The sequence below is a fragment of the Thunnus maccoyii genome, chromosome 18 (genome assembly GCF_910596095.1).
Source record: "Thunnus maccoyii chromosome 18, fThuMac1.1, whole genome shotgun sequence".
NCBI lineage: Eukaryota > Metazoa > Chordata > Actinopteri > Scombriformes > Scombridae > Thunnus > Thunnus maccoyii.
Window position 1 is genome coordinate 13565057 of NC_056550.1, and position 17866 is coordinate 13582922.

General features: G+C 39.0%; 2 protein-coding genes across 2 annotated transcripts; one reads left to right on the forward strand and one right to left on the reverse strand.

The window, feature by feature from the left end:
• Positions 1-560: 560 nt before the first annotated feature.
• LOC121884124 (small ubiquitin-related modifier 2-like) lies at positions 561-9325 on the reverse strand. The gene is made up of 4 exons (XM_042392743.1): positions 9219-9325; positions 6751-6882; positions 2912-2983; positions 561-1278 (listed from the first exon to the last, which is right to left on the reverse strand). Exons 1-4 carry the CDS (start codon positions 9237-9239, stop codon positions 1216-1218), a joined length of 288 nt encoding a protein of 95 aa, XP_042248677.1. The 5' UTR covers positions 9240-9325; the 3' UTR covers positions 561-1215.
• Positions 9326-9963: 638 nt separating this feature from the next.
• Positions 9964-17866, forward strand: nup85 (nucleoporin 85). The gene is made up of 19 exons (XM_042392742.1): positions 9964-10175; positions 10745-10835; positions 10929-11085; positions 11244-11314; positions 11400-11443; positions 11725-11794; positions 11979-12097; positions 12296-12430; positions 13122-13244; positions 13421-13552; positions 13646-13752; positions 13871-13954; positions 14084-14149; positions 14311-14462; positions 14600-14717; positions 15312-15412; positions 16128-16279; positions 17414-17515; positions 17675-17866. The coding sequence occupies exons 1-19, from the start codon at positions 10143-10145 to the stop codon at positions 17771-17773; spliced, it is 1956 nt and encodes a 651-aa protein (XP_042248676.1). The 5' UTR covers positions 9964-10142; the 3' UTR covers positions 17774-17866.

Sequence of the window (17866 nt, forward strand, 5' to 3'; positions counted from 1 at the left end):
CCTACAGTTAAATTGGCCTACAAGCCTGATTTGTGACAGTTTGGAAGCCAATCATAGTTCAATATTCAACTTATACATGTGTGATGTGGAAACTTGAAGCCTCCAGTAAACATACACTAAGAATGGACTTTACAGTGAAGTAGGAGACGTGTCCAGCAATTCAGTCTCTGAAATGCAATATATTTACATATTCATAGTTTTGGGGATTTTTAATGAAGAAGGAGTAGATACCATTTTAAGGATTTTAAAGTTTGTGGAAAAACCACATCAGACACACTTCACAAGCAGACTAATGGTTTAACACATGTCTGGAGGGGATCTTTTTATATGGCATCCACACCTTCTCCCTCATCATTCTGCAGTGAAGCTTAAAAATCCAACTGTAGGAACAAGAAGAAAAACATATTTTTGAGCAGAGGGGGACTTTAAGTCTTAACAAATAAATAGGCAGCAAAATGACTATTTTGCTTGTGCCCTTGTCATACTTTTACATATCTGTTATTTCTGCCAAAGAAAAAGGCAAAAGTCACACTGGAGAGCGAGACAAAAATCAGTGAAAGTTTGGAAAAAGACAATAGCTTTATTTTAACAGGCACCTTAATAGACAATACAGATGTTTATTTGAATGAAACATCTCTTCAGGCTTCCCAAAATTTGAAGCTTTGCCTAGTTAAATGGTTAATCAAAACATTTCTCTACACATTCACTACTATATAAAAATGTATAAAATCAAATATTTTTTTTTCAGAAGATCCAAAACCAGAAGACAATTGCAATTCCCAAACTGGTTATACTGTTCACTAATAGCCTGTCCCAAAATAGTACACTCGCTGGACACAGAACAAGCCCAGGCCAACAACATTTGATCAATAAAGTCAGTTTTATTAACTCTATCACCAGTCCTGTTTTTCCGCAACCTTATACAAGCCCCTCAAATTGGGAAGGGAAGTCCTTAACATTTACTACAATATAGCATGAATAAACAAAACCTGAACATAGAGCGATCTGGATGTGGTTTATGTACAAAAACAGAAAAGTAACAAGAGAAAGAATGAAAATACTATACAGCAGTTATGTGCAGCAGAGAAATGACAATTTCTTCTGCATGGAATTCTGTTGAGACAATAGGACGAGTCGCAAAGAAGCAGCCGCTGTGTATCACAGGCTGGGAAGGTTGGTTGTGTTGAGGAGGAAAGTGGTGATACATGTGGATGATTAAATCAGGCCTCCCGTCTGTTGTTGAAACACATCAATTGTATCTTCGTCTTCCATTTCCAACTGGAAAGAGGGAAAAAAAAAAGATTAAAAGATGCGCCACATGACTTTCAATAAGCCAGAAGTTCTGCAGAATCTTTTTGTTATATTTTATAGCCAGTTGATCTGCATTTTGTCTATTTATGTATACTTATATTTAAGATAATTTTTGGCTTTATCAAACAAAAAGTGTGACAGAAAAACAGAAATAAACAACAAATATAGATATATTAAACATAGAGAGAGCACATGTACCTTAAAACTGTCAGTATGCTTTATACAAAGTCAAATTTGACATTTGCATAGGCAAAATGACAACGTTGACATTGTATTTGGCTGTGATAAGCACAGTTGTATCCCCTCTAGCTATGAATCGCAGCAAGTACTACATATTGACATCTATCTAAAGTGTAAGTTCGAGGTCTTGCCAACTAAAATTCTGTTTGGTGTGTTATGACAGGCATCTATATACTATACGCTTCCTCTGCAACAAGACGTGGGGCCGGTTTCAAAAAGATATTTCAGATTGGTCTGTATTGTTGGGCCTGTCTTCATTTGCTCTTAGATTAGTCTTATGCAAGTTACACAGTCTCACAAAAATAAGGACTGAAAAGTTGGCCTCCTTACCCTCATGCTAACTCAAGACTTAAGAGCCATGTTTCCATGTGACACCTGCTGAACAGTGGCACCAATTTATAAAAAAAAAAAAAAAAAAGAAAAAAAAAAGAAAAGAGGAAAACGTGGCACATAATTTTTGTGGTTTGCTAACAATGCTGTGGAGCAATGAGAAGGGAAAGAGGTTGTTTTTTTTGGAGAGAAATACACAGCAGTGAGGTCACCATCAGTCACGTTCTTTTGTTCAAGGAAGTTATCCAGAGCCTGACTGACAAGTCCTGCCACATGAAGAAGCCACAGCATCTCAGCTCTGCCAAAAGGTGTGTGGCATTGAGATTTGGTGATACTGGGAAGTTTTTTGTATTGTTTTACAGCATTTTCCCTGTGAAATGTCCGTGTATAATTTTGGTGTCAAGTTTGAAAAAAAAGTATACCTAGAATTCTTGAAAAACTAGTCCTACTGTATTTAAGACAGTCAAGAACTAGATAACTCTGTGAAATGCCTATCAGAAGTCTGACTATTAGATCTAAGCTATAGTCAAAGTCCTTCTTTGTGAAACCAGCCTCAGATGTGGGCCGTGTTTCAGCCTTCTGACATTCCTACCACACACATGCTCATTGTGGGACGATCTTCTGTATATTTAACTTTTTGACTGTATAATCTGTGAGTGTCTGTGTTTACTACAATTGCATTTATCAAGACTTGGTGAAGCATTGGATAGACTGTGCGTGCACCACAATTACTTCATTTACAACATGTATTTAACATGGTCTAGGAGAAAAAAAAAAAGGGAATATCAGAAATCTCAAGTACTAAAATAATCTTCCCCATCAAAGGACATAAATATAGAATGCATGAAATGTGCATACCCTGCTTGATAAGGATGCTACAACTGCATCAGCACAAGTGATGGGACATGTGGAAGCGTATGAGGTATGTGAAGAAACAGGGTGCCGTGTGAAAGTATTTTTTTTTTTTAAGCGCACTGCTCTTTTCAGTAACTTCGCAGCTAAACCCGTCGTTTCAAGACTTCAGACTTACCTGTGATGGTGTGTCTGTCTCATTTATCGGCTGTCCATCAAATCTGAACCTTATTTGCCTCATCGACAGTCCCTGGAGAGAGGAAACGCAGAAAAAACCTTTGTAGTAAATCTGAAGCCTGAACCTACTCATTTGTCTACACAAAGACCTCCATTATCCCTATCTCTTGCAATAAATCATTACACAAGCTGTTCTGACAAGGAGACTTTTACCAATACTTTGAACATTTAAAACAGCCTAACAGGGGAACTTAAGAACGTCGCATACAAAGAAATCAAGAGAGTAAGAACGGTGTGAAGAGGAGGCTTGCGGCTATAGTGAAAACTGCCACATCATGTGAGAACTTTTCACATGATGTCAGTAGCTGTGACCGCTACATAATGTTTGAAACCGAGAATCCACAACATTAGCGTATTTTCCTAATGTTAAATTTGATGCAAATTTACTTTCTTTCAGTGATGGACTGTATAATGATTTCACCATCAGAAACACAGATTCACTGTGAGGCAAATGTATAACACGACTAGAAAGTTTAAACACATACCAGAACAATAAAATAACGATAATATTTTGGATAATAAAGATTATAAATGAACAAAACAAATTAGACAAGGCACAAATAAGACCACTAGTTGCAAAAATGCTTTTTTTTTAATGAGTTAATACTGTAGTGGAGATTTGCTGTATTCTATAGTTATCTGCTGTCAGATACAGCAAAGCAAAGCAATGTTTATTATATGAATACTACTCTAAAAGCCAAGGAAAGAAGACTATTTTAAAGCATGCACTGTCTTGTTTAAGGTACGTCTGCTGAAGTTTAAGGGTCACAGAAAAATAATGAGCTATACTGTCTCTTGCAGTGAAAGACGAATAAAAGGAAATGGAAAACATCTGGTTCTCGCTGCAGTTTTGAAAACGTGAATAGACAATATTGTCATTTGGTTTCCATTGTTCCAGAGAGCTGAGCCCTTATTTGACTTTCAGATAAAGAAGAACGTCAGATTGAAATTACAATGAAAGACGTGAGATCACATCTGGCAATGAAAGCAACTTTTAGATACAGATATTTCAAAATGTAAAAGTTATCAAACCTCAGGATTGTATTTGAAGTCATGCAATCAAGATTACGGTACAATTTTAAGAATCGAACTGGCAGTCATCCCAGTCTTAACTCATTAGAATAAGTCAACATTCCTGCATCCAATTATATCAAGCAGCCTGGCGATTGATAACTTCAGGGGTGATTTAGCTCCGCTGACATAAAAGATTAACTATCTTTCGTCATTAACATGTGAAATCAAAGACAGATGAGTAGATAAGGTGGTTTTGGAGATGAGAAAGAGGTAAATGTGTTCAGCTGTTGAGGGAAGATGTGCTCTAACTGTGTAGCCGTAACTGCGAGCAGGAAGGGAAGAACCCTGGAGCACAGCTGGATCACAGCCAATAAACAATACGTTTTCATGAAAAAAAAATGACCGTTATAAATGGCTCTTTAATGAGCATCATCTGACTCTTATCTATTTTGTAACCTTTATTTATTCAGGGAAGGTTCAGTGAGAGGAAGCCTCTGTTTTGCAGGAACGCCCTGATCACTTTTACACAGTTACACACATTTACACCTGGAAACTGACCAGTACAACCACAGTCTGACCTGCCGGCCACTGAGCAGCTCCACTGGAGCAGATGGGGTTAAGGGCCTTGCTCAAGGGCACCTCAGAGGTGGTAATGAAGAAGGGCAAATGCTGCTTTTACACTTACTTATCCTGCCAGTTTGGGGATTGACTGATGACCTTCTAGTGACAAGCTCGCTTCTCTAACTGCAATGACTTTGACCATTTTGATTTCTTAATGCAATGCATGTACTGGATACAACTACAGTAGAAGTTATGCAAGTCAACCCTGGTTTCACCAATCGTTCTGAAACATGATCTCACCGTTAAGTAAATATCTCCAATCAACTAAAGTCTTCATGTCACATAAAAATAAACACTTATTGACCACATAATTTATGTGACAAGTGGGGCTTTTAAATTGGCCAGACAATAACTACTTGTTTGCTTGTGGTTAACGTTGCATTATTTAGAATGAAATGACTGGTCACTAACTGCATGAGTGTGAAAAAACTATAATATGTACTTTCATCGTAGCCTTTTTTTGTCTTCAAATGAGAATAAACATGTATACTTCAAAGTTGTTGCTCTGAACCATCAAGTAATTCCAATAATTATTTCCATATGATGTGCAGCATAACTTAGCAACATAGCTCTTGTAAGCCTCTCTCCACACTGTGTATGCAGTTGGAAAGTGACTACTCCAGTAAATGTGGTTCTTTGATCAATATTAAGGCCTAAAAGGTCTCTGCATTGCCAAAAACATTCCACTCTAATAGGATTTTTTTATTTTTTTATTTTTAAATGGCAGACATTTTAACATGTCTTGGCAGGAAAAGCTAAGCTGTAATTAATAGATGAAGTCCATTTGCTCTTGATTCAGCCCTTTCTGGGTATGTGTAATCAATAACTTTAATAATGGCTACATTTCATTCAGGTGTGCCAGTTCCACTTTCACAAAAGCAGTCTGTGAGCATTGCTTACACGCAGATTGCAAATGGTGCCAGAGCCCTGTTTCACATAAGATTATAACTCGCAAATTGCAGAAAAATGCGCAACGAGCAATGCGAGAGTCTGACTGTCCTCTCATGCATGGGTCACAAGTATGACGTTTTCTTCTGATTTGTTAGAGGTATCCAAATAAACACAAGAGAGAATTAGCTCATGCTGCAGATTTGGTGAAACAAGCCTGTGGCTGACTGGCATGGCTTACTTGGACCCTTAAACGAAGTGCGCCATTATTAATGTTATTAGTTGTGCGCTGCATGCGGTGACCACTTACGAGAGCAACAGGAGCTTTCTTAAGAATTTACAAGAGGAACTGACGGCATGAGTTTATAGATATTGATCCTTTATATTGACCTAAAATCCAATAACAGAGTGGATGTATTACATGCAGGAGGTTTGACTAATAGGCCTTTTTGACATGTCACAGTAGAAAAAGCACAAGTTGAAATAATAAAAAATTAATGACAGCTGAATTCCATTTTTTGTCTTTAGTTTCAGGGTGCTGGTATTATGGTCGCTGGCTCACTGTCACACTGTTATGACTTATTGGCACAGTTGAATAAAATGGAGCCGCCATCGTTAATGTTATTAATAGCATGTGTACTTTTCCTACTATGACAAGTCAAAATAACTGCTGTGAAAAAGGCCTGTAGCGGAGGTGATACATCTTTTCATCCAGTCCAAAAATCTAATCTCAATACTTGGGTGCTATTTTAAGGAAAATTCAAGGACACTCAGAGTTTTTTCAGTCTAGAATACGACCTTGCTCCTACTATTTGAGATTCAGTGGTAGTTGATACACTCACCTTCAAAAAATACTGATCAACAGCTTCATATCAAAGACAGAGTAAAGTGGAAGATGTTTTAGTCTTGTGATAGCTTTTTTTTTTCATTGTTCATGTTTTTCTTAGGGGCTGAATCTAAGCTAGATATCACAACAAGCACACAACTGAGGGGGAACATCAAAACTAGCAGGAGTACACACAAGAGAGCAGTCAATGGCTCTTACACATGCTACAGAAAAATGCATGATATTGTTATTTGTTACACTTGTGTTTGACAGGTAAAAAAAAAAAAAAAGGTCTATTCAACTGTAGTTACACTCCACAAGTGCACTTCAATAGCTCTGCAGCCCCCCCCGAGTTCAGGAAATGAACTTGTATCATCATCTTGTTCACAGTCAGTGACGGTTGCTTTGTGCTGATATTGCGTCTTTCCCACCTGTCTCTCGCAGTAGGCCTTCATGAGTTTGATGAGCGGCGTGTGTCTTTTGATCTTGAACTGCACTACAGATCCATCCTGACCTGCTACCTTCAGGTTTATGTGTTCATTGTTTTCTGTCTTCACTGCTTCCTGAGGGATAGAGGCAGAAAGAACAAAAAAATGTTAGAACTTAGCTGAATAATCAGTTAGTTGATCAACAGCTCCTGAAATTTTAAAACAGTCATTATGGGCTATTGTTACTCATGATGGGAAACTCATTATTGTTGACATTTTATAGAATAAATGACTAATTGATTAATTAAAAAGAGGAAGCCACAGTGAACTGGTTACACAAGAGCAACAGATAACAGATGCTTACTTCTGTTTGGGTGAAGTAGAAGGTCAGTAAAGCAGTATGGTTATGAATATTGTGAAACAATAGAGTTTCTGTCCATGTAATACTTGTGGTTGTATTAGAAGCTGTTGAGGAAAATGCTGCAAATAAATAAATAAATAAGCAGGAGCAGCTTCATGGGAAATATTATTTGTGCATTTTGTACTGAAGTAATGAATTAACTGGGTGAGGCAAAAACAGACCCATGAGGTTTAGCTATTTGTATAGTTTCTAAAATGAATTTGCAGAAAATGTATTTTAGTAAATCTAAAATCTTTCCGGATGCACATTTCTCCTTTTGTTACTATTCACAAATTCTAATCAGTACAAGTTGGCAACACCCTGATAACAACACAGATGACCAAGATAAAAGGAAAATACTCTGATTTGCTCACAAGTTTTCCTCTGCTGAGTGCACAGATGAACACATACACACATATATTGGTGAATTGACATGTGAAGCCTGTGCGAAGTGAGATTAGTAGGTTAGCCATCTATCTTTGGACTTAGCTCAGGTTTTCCAGTATCAGGAAGCTGGCTCACTTTTAAAAGACCAGTGTGTAGGATTTAGTGGCATCCAGCAGGATACCCCCTCTCCTCTCCCTCCCCTTTTCAGCGTCTAGGAGAACCTACAGTAGCCGTGAAACTTGCGAAAAACGCAAAAGGCCCTCTCTAGAGTAGCCAGTATTTGGTTTGTCTGTTCTGGCCTACTGTAGAAACATGGTGGTGCAACATGGTGGGCTCCATGGAAGAGGACCCACTCCCTATTTAGATATAAAGGGCTCATTCTAAGGTGACGAAAACACAACAATCCTTCAATTCAGGTGATTATACACTAATTAAAACATACTTATGAATATTATATTCAATTTACACACTGCACCTTTAACTGAAATCACCATAGCAACTTATGCTGAACAGTTAACCTGCTCCAGAGCATAACCTGTCAACATCCCCACCAATCAGATCACTGGAAAAAAAGGAGTCATCATTCTTATAGGATCCCAATATGGACAAAAGTTCTGAATTTACAAGGACAAGTAAGAAAGAGCAATATATATTTATAGGTCAATAGAAACATTTTATTGTTGTTTCTATTTCCACTCTGGTTTTAAAACAGAGCTTCTAACAAACAGAGAGATCGTTTACGACACTAAACACATAATGATGATTTTAGCTGCATTTTAATTGTGCAAAGTTTATTTTATCCCCGTAGTGACAGCTGACAGTGTGGATGATTTTACACTCTGGTTCAATCACTGCAGCTCATAATAACGTGAGACAACTGTGTGATGATAACTGGAGATAATCTAATCTATGAGATAGATCTCATCAGTCATTAACTACTTGTCAACTCTTTGCTTCGGTAGCAGAAACAGTCTGACATTACGTTTTGACATATTGAGAATGATTTCTACATCATCCAACTAAACAGCAAATAATCACTCTATAGTTTAGTCATATATAATAATTCCTACATGTATTTTAAGCCGTAGTCTACTTTTCATATTTGGAAATTGTTGCTTCTGTTTCTACATCTTATTCTGTTCGTTTACATTTCACTTTGACTATCATGGCTTTTTGCAGTCACTAAAACAGAAGTTTTCTGCAGGTACTTGGTATCACCGTTTCATATCATATCATATTCAGTACTTCATTCATGGTTCTGATGATGTCGCTCGTAATTAACATCCCCGCCTCTTTCACATGAACGCGCTCGTAGCTGGATAGGAAAAGTTGACTGAGCTAGTTGATAACTAGCCTTGTGAGACTGGTCATCCAGGACGGTCAATGTTAGGCTTAGTGAAGCCAGCTCACCCACAGAGAGCCAGACTAAGTTGAACCTGCTTAGCGTTACAGGCCCCAGCTGTGTGTGATCGAGCAAAAAGCGATCTGCGCGCCTGCGGAGGCGCGTTCACAAACCTTCCGGTCTATCAAAGTAGGTATAACGTTAGCTGGGAGTTGAATTGTAGCTTGCAACTTAGAAAATATAAAACAGAAATTTTGGAAATGTACGTTTTTTTCTATGAGCCCCAATGCCACAGATCCGGTGGAATAACCAGGTATTTTTAAACAGTGTAGTAACGCTCACCTTTGGTTTTTCATCTGCCATGGTCACTCTTTTGGCGCTTCTCTACACTGCCACACAAAGAATACGAGTACGCGCACGTACTCGTTCCCGTTTAAATGATTCGTATGAACGTGCGCGGCCACGTGCCCGTGCGCGTCCACTGCGCCGCGGCTTTGAATGGCTACAGGTAGTCACGTGGATGAAAACAGCAATCTGCGCATGAGCGAGAGTCTAAATGCGCGTTACAGAGGCACTCAGCAGCGCGTGCACGCGCATAACGATGTTGTGCTCTTTGTTGTCAGATTTATTGATGAACTGTATGTAATCAAACAAAATGCGCCCGATCACCGTGCTCACCTCTCATAAACGTTACCTGCTTCAGTCATACAGTACATACACTGGATGTACAGTAACTGCACTTTTTATTTCTCTTTTTTTAAACAATTTTAATCCCAGCAGCCATGTTGTTTTTCTGTCTGTTGATGGAGATGCTCTAAAACTACACAAAATTAATACTTTTACACATAAAAAGTGCCTGTATTTGCATAAATCAAATGGATCAAACGGTTATTAATAGATTCTAGGTAAAAAAAAAAGATGTTTTTGTGTGCCTGGATAACAGAAGAACAATTCATATATTTTGTGAATTAATCATTTCCGTCTTGCATGTGAAGGGGACCTGGTTACGTATTATGTATTATGTATGTATTATACATATGTATTATGCATTTTTGGTTATTTATATCAAACCACAGGATGAACCAGGCACAGTAGATGAAACAGGCAGGAGGAAGGGCAGCCCTTCATGACGTCACGACCCATGCGTCGTGTGGGCTTCTGTCTGAATGAGGCGCGTAAGCATCACGCCTGTAGTTTATGGAGTAAAGTGTTTATAGCTAACTAATTTGTCTTCTTATATTTCACTGTTGGTGATATTGTTTCCTAATGGAGGAGGTAGACGTCGAGCCAGCAGTTACCGTAAGTATCACCGCTGTAGTGTCTTTAGTTTCTGTCTTTTCACACACTGAACAGCGTCGCTAACAAGCTAAATGCCGCAACAACCGTTTTCAAATAACTAATATAAGTTGAATAATGATATTAACACTCCTGTAAGGTGTGTCAGAAACGTATGGATAATAACAAGAGTGTATATGTCTTAAAACATGTCACAATAGATACAATGCAAGAAGATAGTTACAAAATACTATAACTCAATTGTTGTCTGATTAATTTAGTAGTTTACTTAAATCATGTGCAGGGTGCATATTAAATGTAAATTAATAAGAAGTTGGAGATTTGGCTTGACAGTATAAAATCCCGTGAATGTGAAAGTTACCAAAAAATAACCTATCTATCCTATTACACAAAAATATTATACTGAACTGATCTCTCTAGAATTTGCGATAAAGTTACTTTGGAAAAAAACCCCCCAAGAGGAATCCTGTGTTCAAACCCACAAAATACCCACTTAGAGTCAGCATTAATTTTAGTCTTTCTTAACCTGTTTTACTGGACAAATTCAGTATAATTATCCTCTTTTTTTGCAGTATATTCCTGCAGCCAGTGATGGGAAGCATTTGGGATTTGCGTGGGGTCCACGTGATATCCTTGTATACGAGACCCTTTACAAGCCATCAGGTATGTGTAGATATTAATACAAGCCCTCTTCTACGTTTTCACTCTCTCTCACCTAATTTTACACTCTTCTCTCCCTATGTCTTGTGTTTTCAGGTGCTTCACAATCAAGTTGTCCAGTCATCCATGGGGTCAGGAAAGACGAGGACATAGATTCCCCCATTTTACGCAAACTCTTCAATGAGTCACATCACATCTTTGTTGGCCTGCAGACCATTAAAGATGACCTCCCCAGCAAGAACAAGAAACCCCAGTAAGGCCACCTAACAGATGAGTCCTCTCCTTCTGTGCATGCCACCATATATTGCTTCAGTGACACAAACCTTTGTTAGAAAAGGCAGATGAAACACTAAAGTGATAAATGATTACATATCATGATTTTGCCAAACTTGTCTCTGTCTTGCTTCTTAGATTTGTCAGCATCAGCAAAAACTACAGATCTGTGATTCGAGCCTGTATGGAGGAGGTTCGGCAAGTTGCAGGTCAGAATTTTGAAGTAGTGTAGTGGTGGTATTTTAATTTTCTGCTTAACCGGGAAAATGAAATTTACCTTTCTTTTTCCTGCAGTTTCTTCAAAAGATGCTGATGTGGCCAGCCAGTTTGGAAATCAGGTTTGTATTACTATGTGTATCTGTGCCATAACATGTAGAGAGATTATATCTTATTTGAAGAGTAGACTAATGCACATACAGGAGTCCATATGTGTATTAGTGTCTGAGCAGGGCTAGGCAATAATTCTCTGTGGAAGTATAATTTATGAGAATGATAACTTTTAATTTAAAAACTGACACTGAGACAGTGAGTGAAGGGGCACTCAATGCTGAGGTACTAATGAAGAGGAATAAGTATTTATTTTTTGATTTAACCTCAGCCTTTGTTTTTATTGTGACAGGTGTCCATTCTGTTGGCCATAGAACTGATCTGGAATCTGTGTGAAGTGCTGTTCATTGAGGCTGCTCCTGGTTAGACTTTTCACTTTGTACTTGCAGATAATCTCCTTCTTTCTCTCTGGAATACAAGATTTTGAAAGCACCCAAACAAACAAGTCAGTGATGTGTGTGTGTGTGTGTGTGTGTGTTTGTGTGTGTGTGTGTGTGTGTGTGTGTGTGTGTGTGTGTGTGTGTGTGTGTGTGTTTGTGTCCTCAGCGGGTTCCCTGTTGCTCCACCTCCTGGACTGGGTAAGGTTACATAAGGCTGTGGACGAGAAGACCACAGAAGTGCTGCAGAGTGAGAGCCCTGCTGAGCACCACGCCTACTGGGATGTGGTAGGTGCAGCACATGTACACATCTGTTTTTCAAATGTGTTCACACAGTTCTGCCTTTTAATCTATAGTGCAAGGAGTGGTGATATCTTTCCCAAAACCACCAGACAGGCTGATCCACATCTCACTCTTCATTAGTATTTTGTCTAACAGAAAGAGTGTCGTGCAAAACCTCAGTTATCACATGTTTTTGCTGTGCAGGTCCTGGGTTATGTGCTGCAGGGCAGGTTGGAAGAAGCCAGACAGATGCTGGTGAAGCAGGCCACCCTACAGCCTGCCTCCAGGAACATGTACAAGCTGATGGACACTCTGCTCAGCAAGATGCCCTTCTACGATGTAAGATCATTTCAGTAGTTTATCTGATTGTGTAGCTTTATACTGCTTTGGCAAGATGATGTTTGCAATTTACTTTATAGTCTTGATAGCCAGAATTATTTCACACATGGTTTGATCTCAGTTGTAAATGGAATTCCGTTTATTCGTAAAGTATGAAAGATACACTCAAAATTTTAATTGGCTGACTTATTAAAAGCCAGTCGTGCACACTGCACACCTGCTTGCATACACTTGTTGTAATTAAATGCCCGACTGCACTTAGTTTCAACACAAGAAGCTGCTCTTAAATTCTTGAAATACAAGCCTAAAGAAGATCTCCACAATTGATAACGTGTGTAAGCGAGCAGTCAGTCCTTTGGTTAGAGCAAACATAAAAAAAAAAATCGGAAACATTTTGTAACTGTATCACACTTTTCATGTGCTGCTACTGGCAAAACTCCATGTAATCTTCTGTATTTTGCTCATGCTGTGGATGAATAGAGGCTGGGCCATACAACCTTTCTGACACACCACTTCCTCCCTGACTCATTCTTCCCTTTGCTGATATTATACAAACTGTGAAGGACAAACATACTATTTATATTAATCCAGTATAATACAAGGGTTGTTTTTGCATATTTATAATAAATATGGGCTCATAAACCAACCTATGGTGTCTTTCACTTCTGAACCTTCTGTGATAATCCTTCAGCCTGGTGGCACCCAGACGCTGACAGAGTTTGATGTGAAGTGGAGACACTGGCATGAGGAAGTGAACCGCTGCCTTCAGGACAATTCTTTTGCCAGCAATCAACACCTGGAGCTCATCTGCAAGGTCAGTGACTCTGTTTCCTCAGTAGTCCTAGCTGGTGCCCATCAACGGTATATGTAAAATATATCTATTGTACACTGTATATGCTATGGTTGGAGTGTACTGTGCTGCTGTGCAAACGGAGGCCACCAACACTCTTTAAATCTTTTCCCATCTGCTTTTTTTAAATTTAATTTTAGATCCTAGTAGGTGATGAAGACACTTTGCTGGAGCACAGGGAACTGCTGGGCACCTGGTACCACTTCCTGGTCACTAGACTGCTCTTCTGCCACCCTACAGTCAAACCCGTAGAGCTTCATTACTATGCACAGGTACACTGCTTCTGCACCACTCAACATTCATATCGACCTCGACTACATTCCTGTTGTTTAATGTCCATATGTTTGCATGTACTTGCTCTGCAGTCGTGCATGACCATGTTCGTGGACTCGAGGGGCGTCCCAGAGCCGCTGGACAGCATCTTATTGGCTGCTTTTGAGTTTGACATTCACCAGGTCATCAAGGACTGCAGGTAGGGTTACATCCATCTGTTCATGTGTGTGTGTGTATATGTACAATACACAGAAGCCACATACCTGCTTATGAATTTGAACAATATTTACTAATTTCTCCATCATGTGTCCCTGCAGCATTGCTCTCAACAACTGGTGGTTTGTGGCCCATTTGACAGATCTCTTGGATCACTGCAAACTCCTCCAGTCTCACAATCTACAGTAAGGACTCATTTTGGCTGCGTTTGTACTTGTCTACACTTTTAATCTGGAGATAACAAGATTGCACATGTTGTTCATCTAATATTTACCATATCATTCTGGTTTGTGTGTGTGTGTGTGTGTGTTCAGCTTTGGCACCAACTTGAGAGAGTTTCTGCTGTTAGAATACGCTTCTGGTCTCTTCACTCATCACAGGTATGGTTATCTAAGGTGCAATATGACAATTATACTTATGGTATGAAAATTCTGTTAAGCTGCATAATTACTTTGTTCATTTATAGGATTAGAACAACAGCATCATGATATTGTAACTGGCCTCATCTTATAGGATATTTTTGCGTGTGTTTTGTATTAAGTCTGTGGCAGTTGGCTGTGGACTACTTTGACCACTGCCCAGAGTTGGGCCGCGTCTACCTGGAGCTGCAGATCGAGCGTGTTCCTTTAGATACAGAGCGCAAAGCCCTCAAGGTGCTCAGGATCTGCGAGCAAAGGCAAATGTCAGAACAAGGTAGCACTTCTCTTTCTCAGCCCCTCTCTCATTTTTCTGTCCACTCGTCTTGCACGAACACAGACACAAAGGTGGATTAATCTGTTTTTCCAATGCAGCAGAAACCTGAACCTGTTTAATTTCTTGTCTTTATCCAGTGCGGAGTATCTGTAAGATCATGGCTATGCGGGCTCTGAGGAACAACAGACTAGGCTCTGCTCTCTCCTGGAGCATCAGGGCCAAAGATGCCGCCTTTGCCACCCTCATTTCAGAGAAGTAAGTTTCCTAACAGGGCACATACCCTTCAAGGTGTCTCTCCAACTGTCTGTGCTGAAACCTTTTACTAGAATAATCCTCAAAGAACCCAGGCATTGAAGAAGGCATTGATTATTGTTATTATTATTTATGCAGGGCTTTTTTGGTAACTTTTTCCCTCATAAATGTATTTTTTAACTTTCTGCCATATCAATGAGTGCTTTGTCTTTATCGCCTCAACAATCTTTCCAGCATGGAAGAGCAACCGATTTTGCAGGCATTTTTTGAAAACAAGGGCACACTCTTGTATCCTCCTCAAACTTAGAATCAAGATGAATCTGATATTCCTTGATTTGATCACATCTAAAGACAACAAAAAGCTTCTCCTTGTTCCCCTGCTTGTATTCTGGGGAGGCATTTTACATAACAGCGGGGGAAAAAGCAGCTTGAAGGATTACATGTGGTTGATTCAAAACAAATCAAACATTGTAGTCTATTTGAGATCTTGGATGAAGTACCATTTAACAAGCTTCTTGTAAAAGCACTGTTGTTGTCAGGCTGCCACTTTCCAAGTGGTTTTAAAAGCGTGTGTGTGTGTGTGTGTGTGTGTGTCAGGTTCTTACAGGATTACTGCGCCAGAGGGACCTTCTCTGATCTGGACCTGATAGACAACTTGGGCTCGGCCATGCTGCTCAGCGACAGGCTCACGTTCCTCGGTATAAACAAGGAACACACACAGACATATACCGTAGCATAAGTAGCACTGCTCAACTTGTGACTCAGCCAGTGCAGAGCTCTCACAAGTTCAATCCACACATCAGGTGAGGGCACATTCAGTCAGGGCCCTGGACAGCTTCCCTTATAGTCTCTCTCAGGCTGTCACATGAGACTGAGACACTGAGACGTGTACACACAGAGATCTAAATAAAGCTGTGTACTGCTTAATGCAACAGCATGTGACAGCGTGCTTTGATGCAATCAGTAAATCAGCGAAAAGACATAAACCATTTATAAAAAGCTTCTAAAGTTTAGATACTAGTAGAAAGAAATTGCTTTACTTTTAAATAGATCTCTCTATTTTTTTTATGCAGAAAGTATGAATTTAAGTGTTTGCAAGATGTTTCATTGCTGAAAAATACACATACATAGAGTCTCCACATAATCTGAGCACTGACTGTTCATCCTGCCTGCTGTGTAATATGCTGTTTGATGAGTATCAGTGATGTCTGAAGCACTGTGGGAGGTAGCAAAAACAAAAAACATCTGATTAGTTGTGAATAAAAATAAGAACTATTTCACTTTTCTGTATGTGATTACATCTACATCAGCATTAGATCACTAGTAATCACAAAGTATAAACATGGGCGACTATATATAGTCAGTCGGCAGCAGTCTAGTGTTGCAGTCTGAAAACTCTCTTTCCATTCCTAGGGAAGTACCGTGAGTTCCACAAGTTGTACGGAGAGAAGTGTTTCAGGGAGGCGGCTAAGCTGCTGCTCTCCCTCATGACGGCCAAGATCGCCCCCCGAAGCTTCTGGATGACTCTGCTGACTGACGCCCTTCCCCTGCTGGAGCAGAAAGAGGTGAGTCACAAGAAACAGGGCAAATATATAACTTAGTTATATCAGGTAAGTTACATTAAAATATCAAACTGATATTAATGTTTAGTTGTTTGTATGATAAAACTGGCATATTCAACCATGAACTAATGACAGGCTGCAGCTAATAATTATTTTAATCATTGATTAATCAGCCGATTCTTTTCTCAATTAATCAATTGGTCTATAAAACATCAGAAAACAGTGAAAAATGTCCATTACAATACCTTTTTTTTTTTTAAATTGAAGTTTTCAATTGTCTTGTTTTGTCCAACCAACAATCCAAAACCGAGATAATCAGTTTACAGTCATAGAAAGAAAACCAGCAAATATTGACATTCAAGAAGATGGAACCAGATAATATTTGATAAATGATTAATTGATAATATCGAAATAGTTGCAGATAATTTTTCTGTTAAAATCAAATAATCATTGAATAGTTGCAGCTTTATACTAAATTATAGTTCAGCCCTGACCGACAAAATTGATTTTTTTTTTTGACAGGCATTTATTGTTTATGGAGTAAACATGAGTTTTAATAGTGTAGTAGTTTAAATAAAACAGCTTATGGTTCTAGTCTGATATATATACATGAAAATCTGTCCTCTGCAGCAGATGATTTACAGCTAATTCACCCATTGATCTGTTTCCTTCATTCCTATGAGGGAATTGTCTTGCAGTGAACTTTGTAACGTTGGACGGACGCTCTCTTTACTGCAGTGCATGTCTGTGAATGAATAATAAACATGTCCAATCATGATCACGCATTTTCAATTACTGGTCTCGAGACTAACTCATTGAGTCTGTCATGCTTTTCCTTTGCGTTGTTTTTGTCAAAACTAATTTTAAAAACTAAGTATACTTTAGTTTGCACGGTGTCATTCATGTTGTCCTAAATAAAAATAAACTACAGTATGCAGTATTGAAAAGGTGCAAATTTAATTTTTCCATGAAGTTTGCAGTCCACATTATTATGTTAGATAAGGGGACATGGAAAGCATGAAGAGGAACTGCAATGCTCCTAAAAAGAAAAAAAAAACATTTTCACCATCCAATCAGTGTCTGCTATGCAGGTGGTCCGTTTTCACTAAAAGGTGGCTCTGTTTGTTGACTTTTTAGGTGATCTTCTCCGCAGAGCAAACCCATGAGCTAATGTTCTGTTTAGAGGAGCTCACCTCCTCACTGAACTCCACAGCTCCTGGCACAGACAGGCCCATGCAGGTACGCATCTCCTCACACAGCCTTAAAGCTGCTCAGATGATAGTACTGTCGTCTTTTATGAAAGATACACAGGCTCAAATACCGGTCCTATAAAGTGTACCTCTTATTCTACAGCCGCAATATTAAAGATCTCTTATTAGACTGTATTTGTCATTTCAGGAGGAAGATATAGAGGTGACCAAAGTGGAGCTCTTGAGACTCGCTCTGGCCAGGAATCTGGCTATGGCTATAGTCAAAGAGGGCACAGTGGAAACATGAATGCTGAAAGCTCTTTTGCATTTTTGTACTGTATATAAAACTCAAGTGATCAAAATGTGTGCTTTGATAATAAAACACTTTTCATGATGTAAA

Bases quoted from the DNA above. Each gene is read 5' to 3' on its own strand.
- LOC121884124 (XM_042392743.1), bottom strand. From the start codon at position 9,239: ATGGCAGATGAAAAACCAAAG. The intron at 6,883-9,218 runs GTGAGCGTTACT...TCTATCCCTCAG, and splicing joins TGGCAGATGAAAAACCAAAG to GAAGCAGTGAAGACAGAAAA. The intron at 1,279-2,911 runs GTAAGTCTGAAG...CCCTCTTTCCAG, and splicing joins AGACAGACACACCATCACAG to TTGGAAATGGAAGACGAAGA.
- nup85 (XM_042392742.1), top strand. From the start codon at position 10,143: ATGGAGGAGGTAGACGTCGAGCCAGCAGTTACC. The intron at 12,431-13,121 runs GTAAGATCATTT...ATAATCCTTCAG, and splicing joins GCAAGATGCCCTTCTACGAT to CCTGGTGGCACCCAGACGCT. The intron at 13,955-14,083 runs GTAAGGACTCAT...GTGTGTGTTCAG, and splicing joins CTCCAGTCTCACAATCTACA to CTTTGGCACCAACTTGAGAG.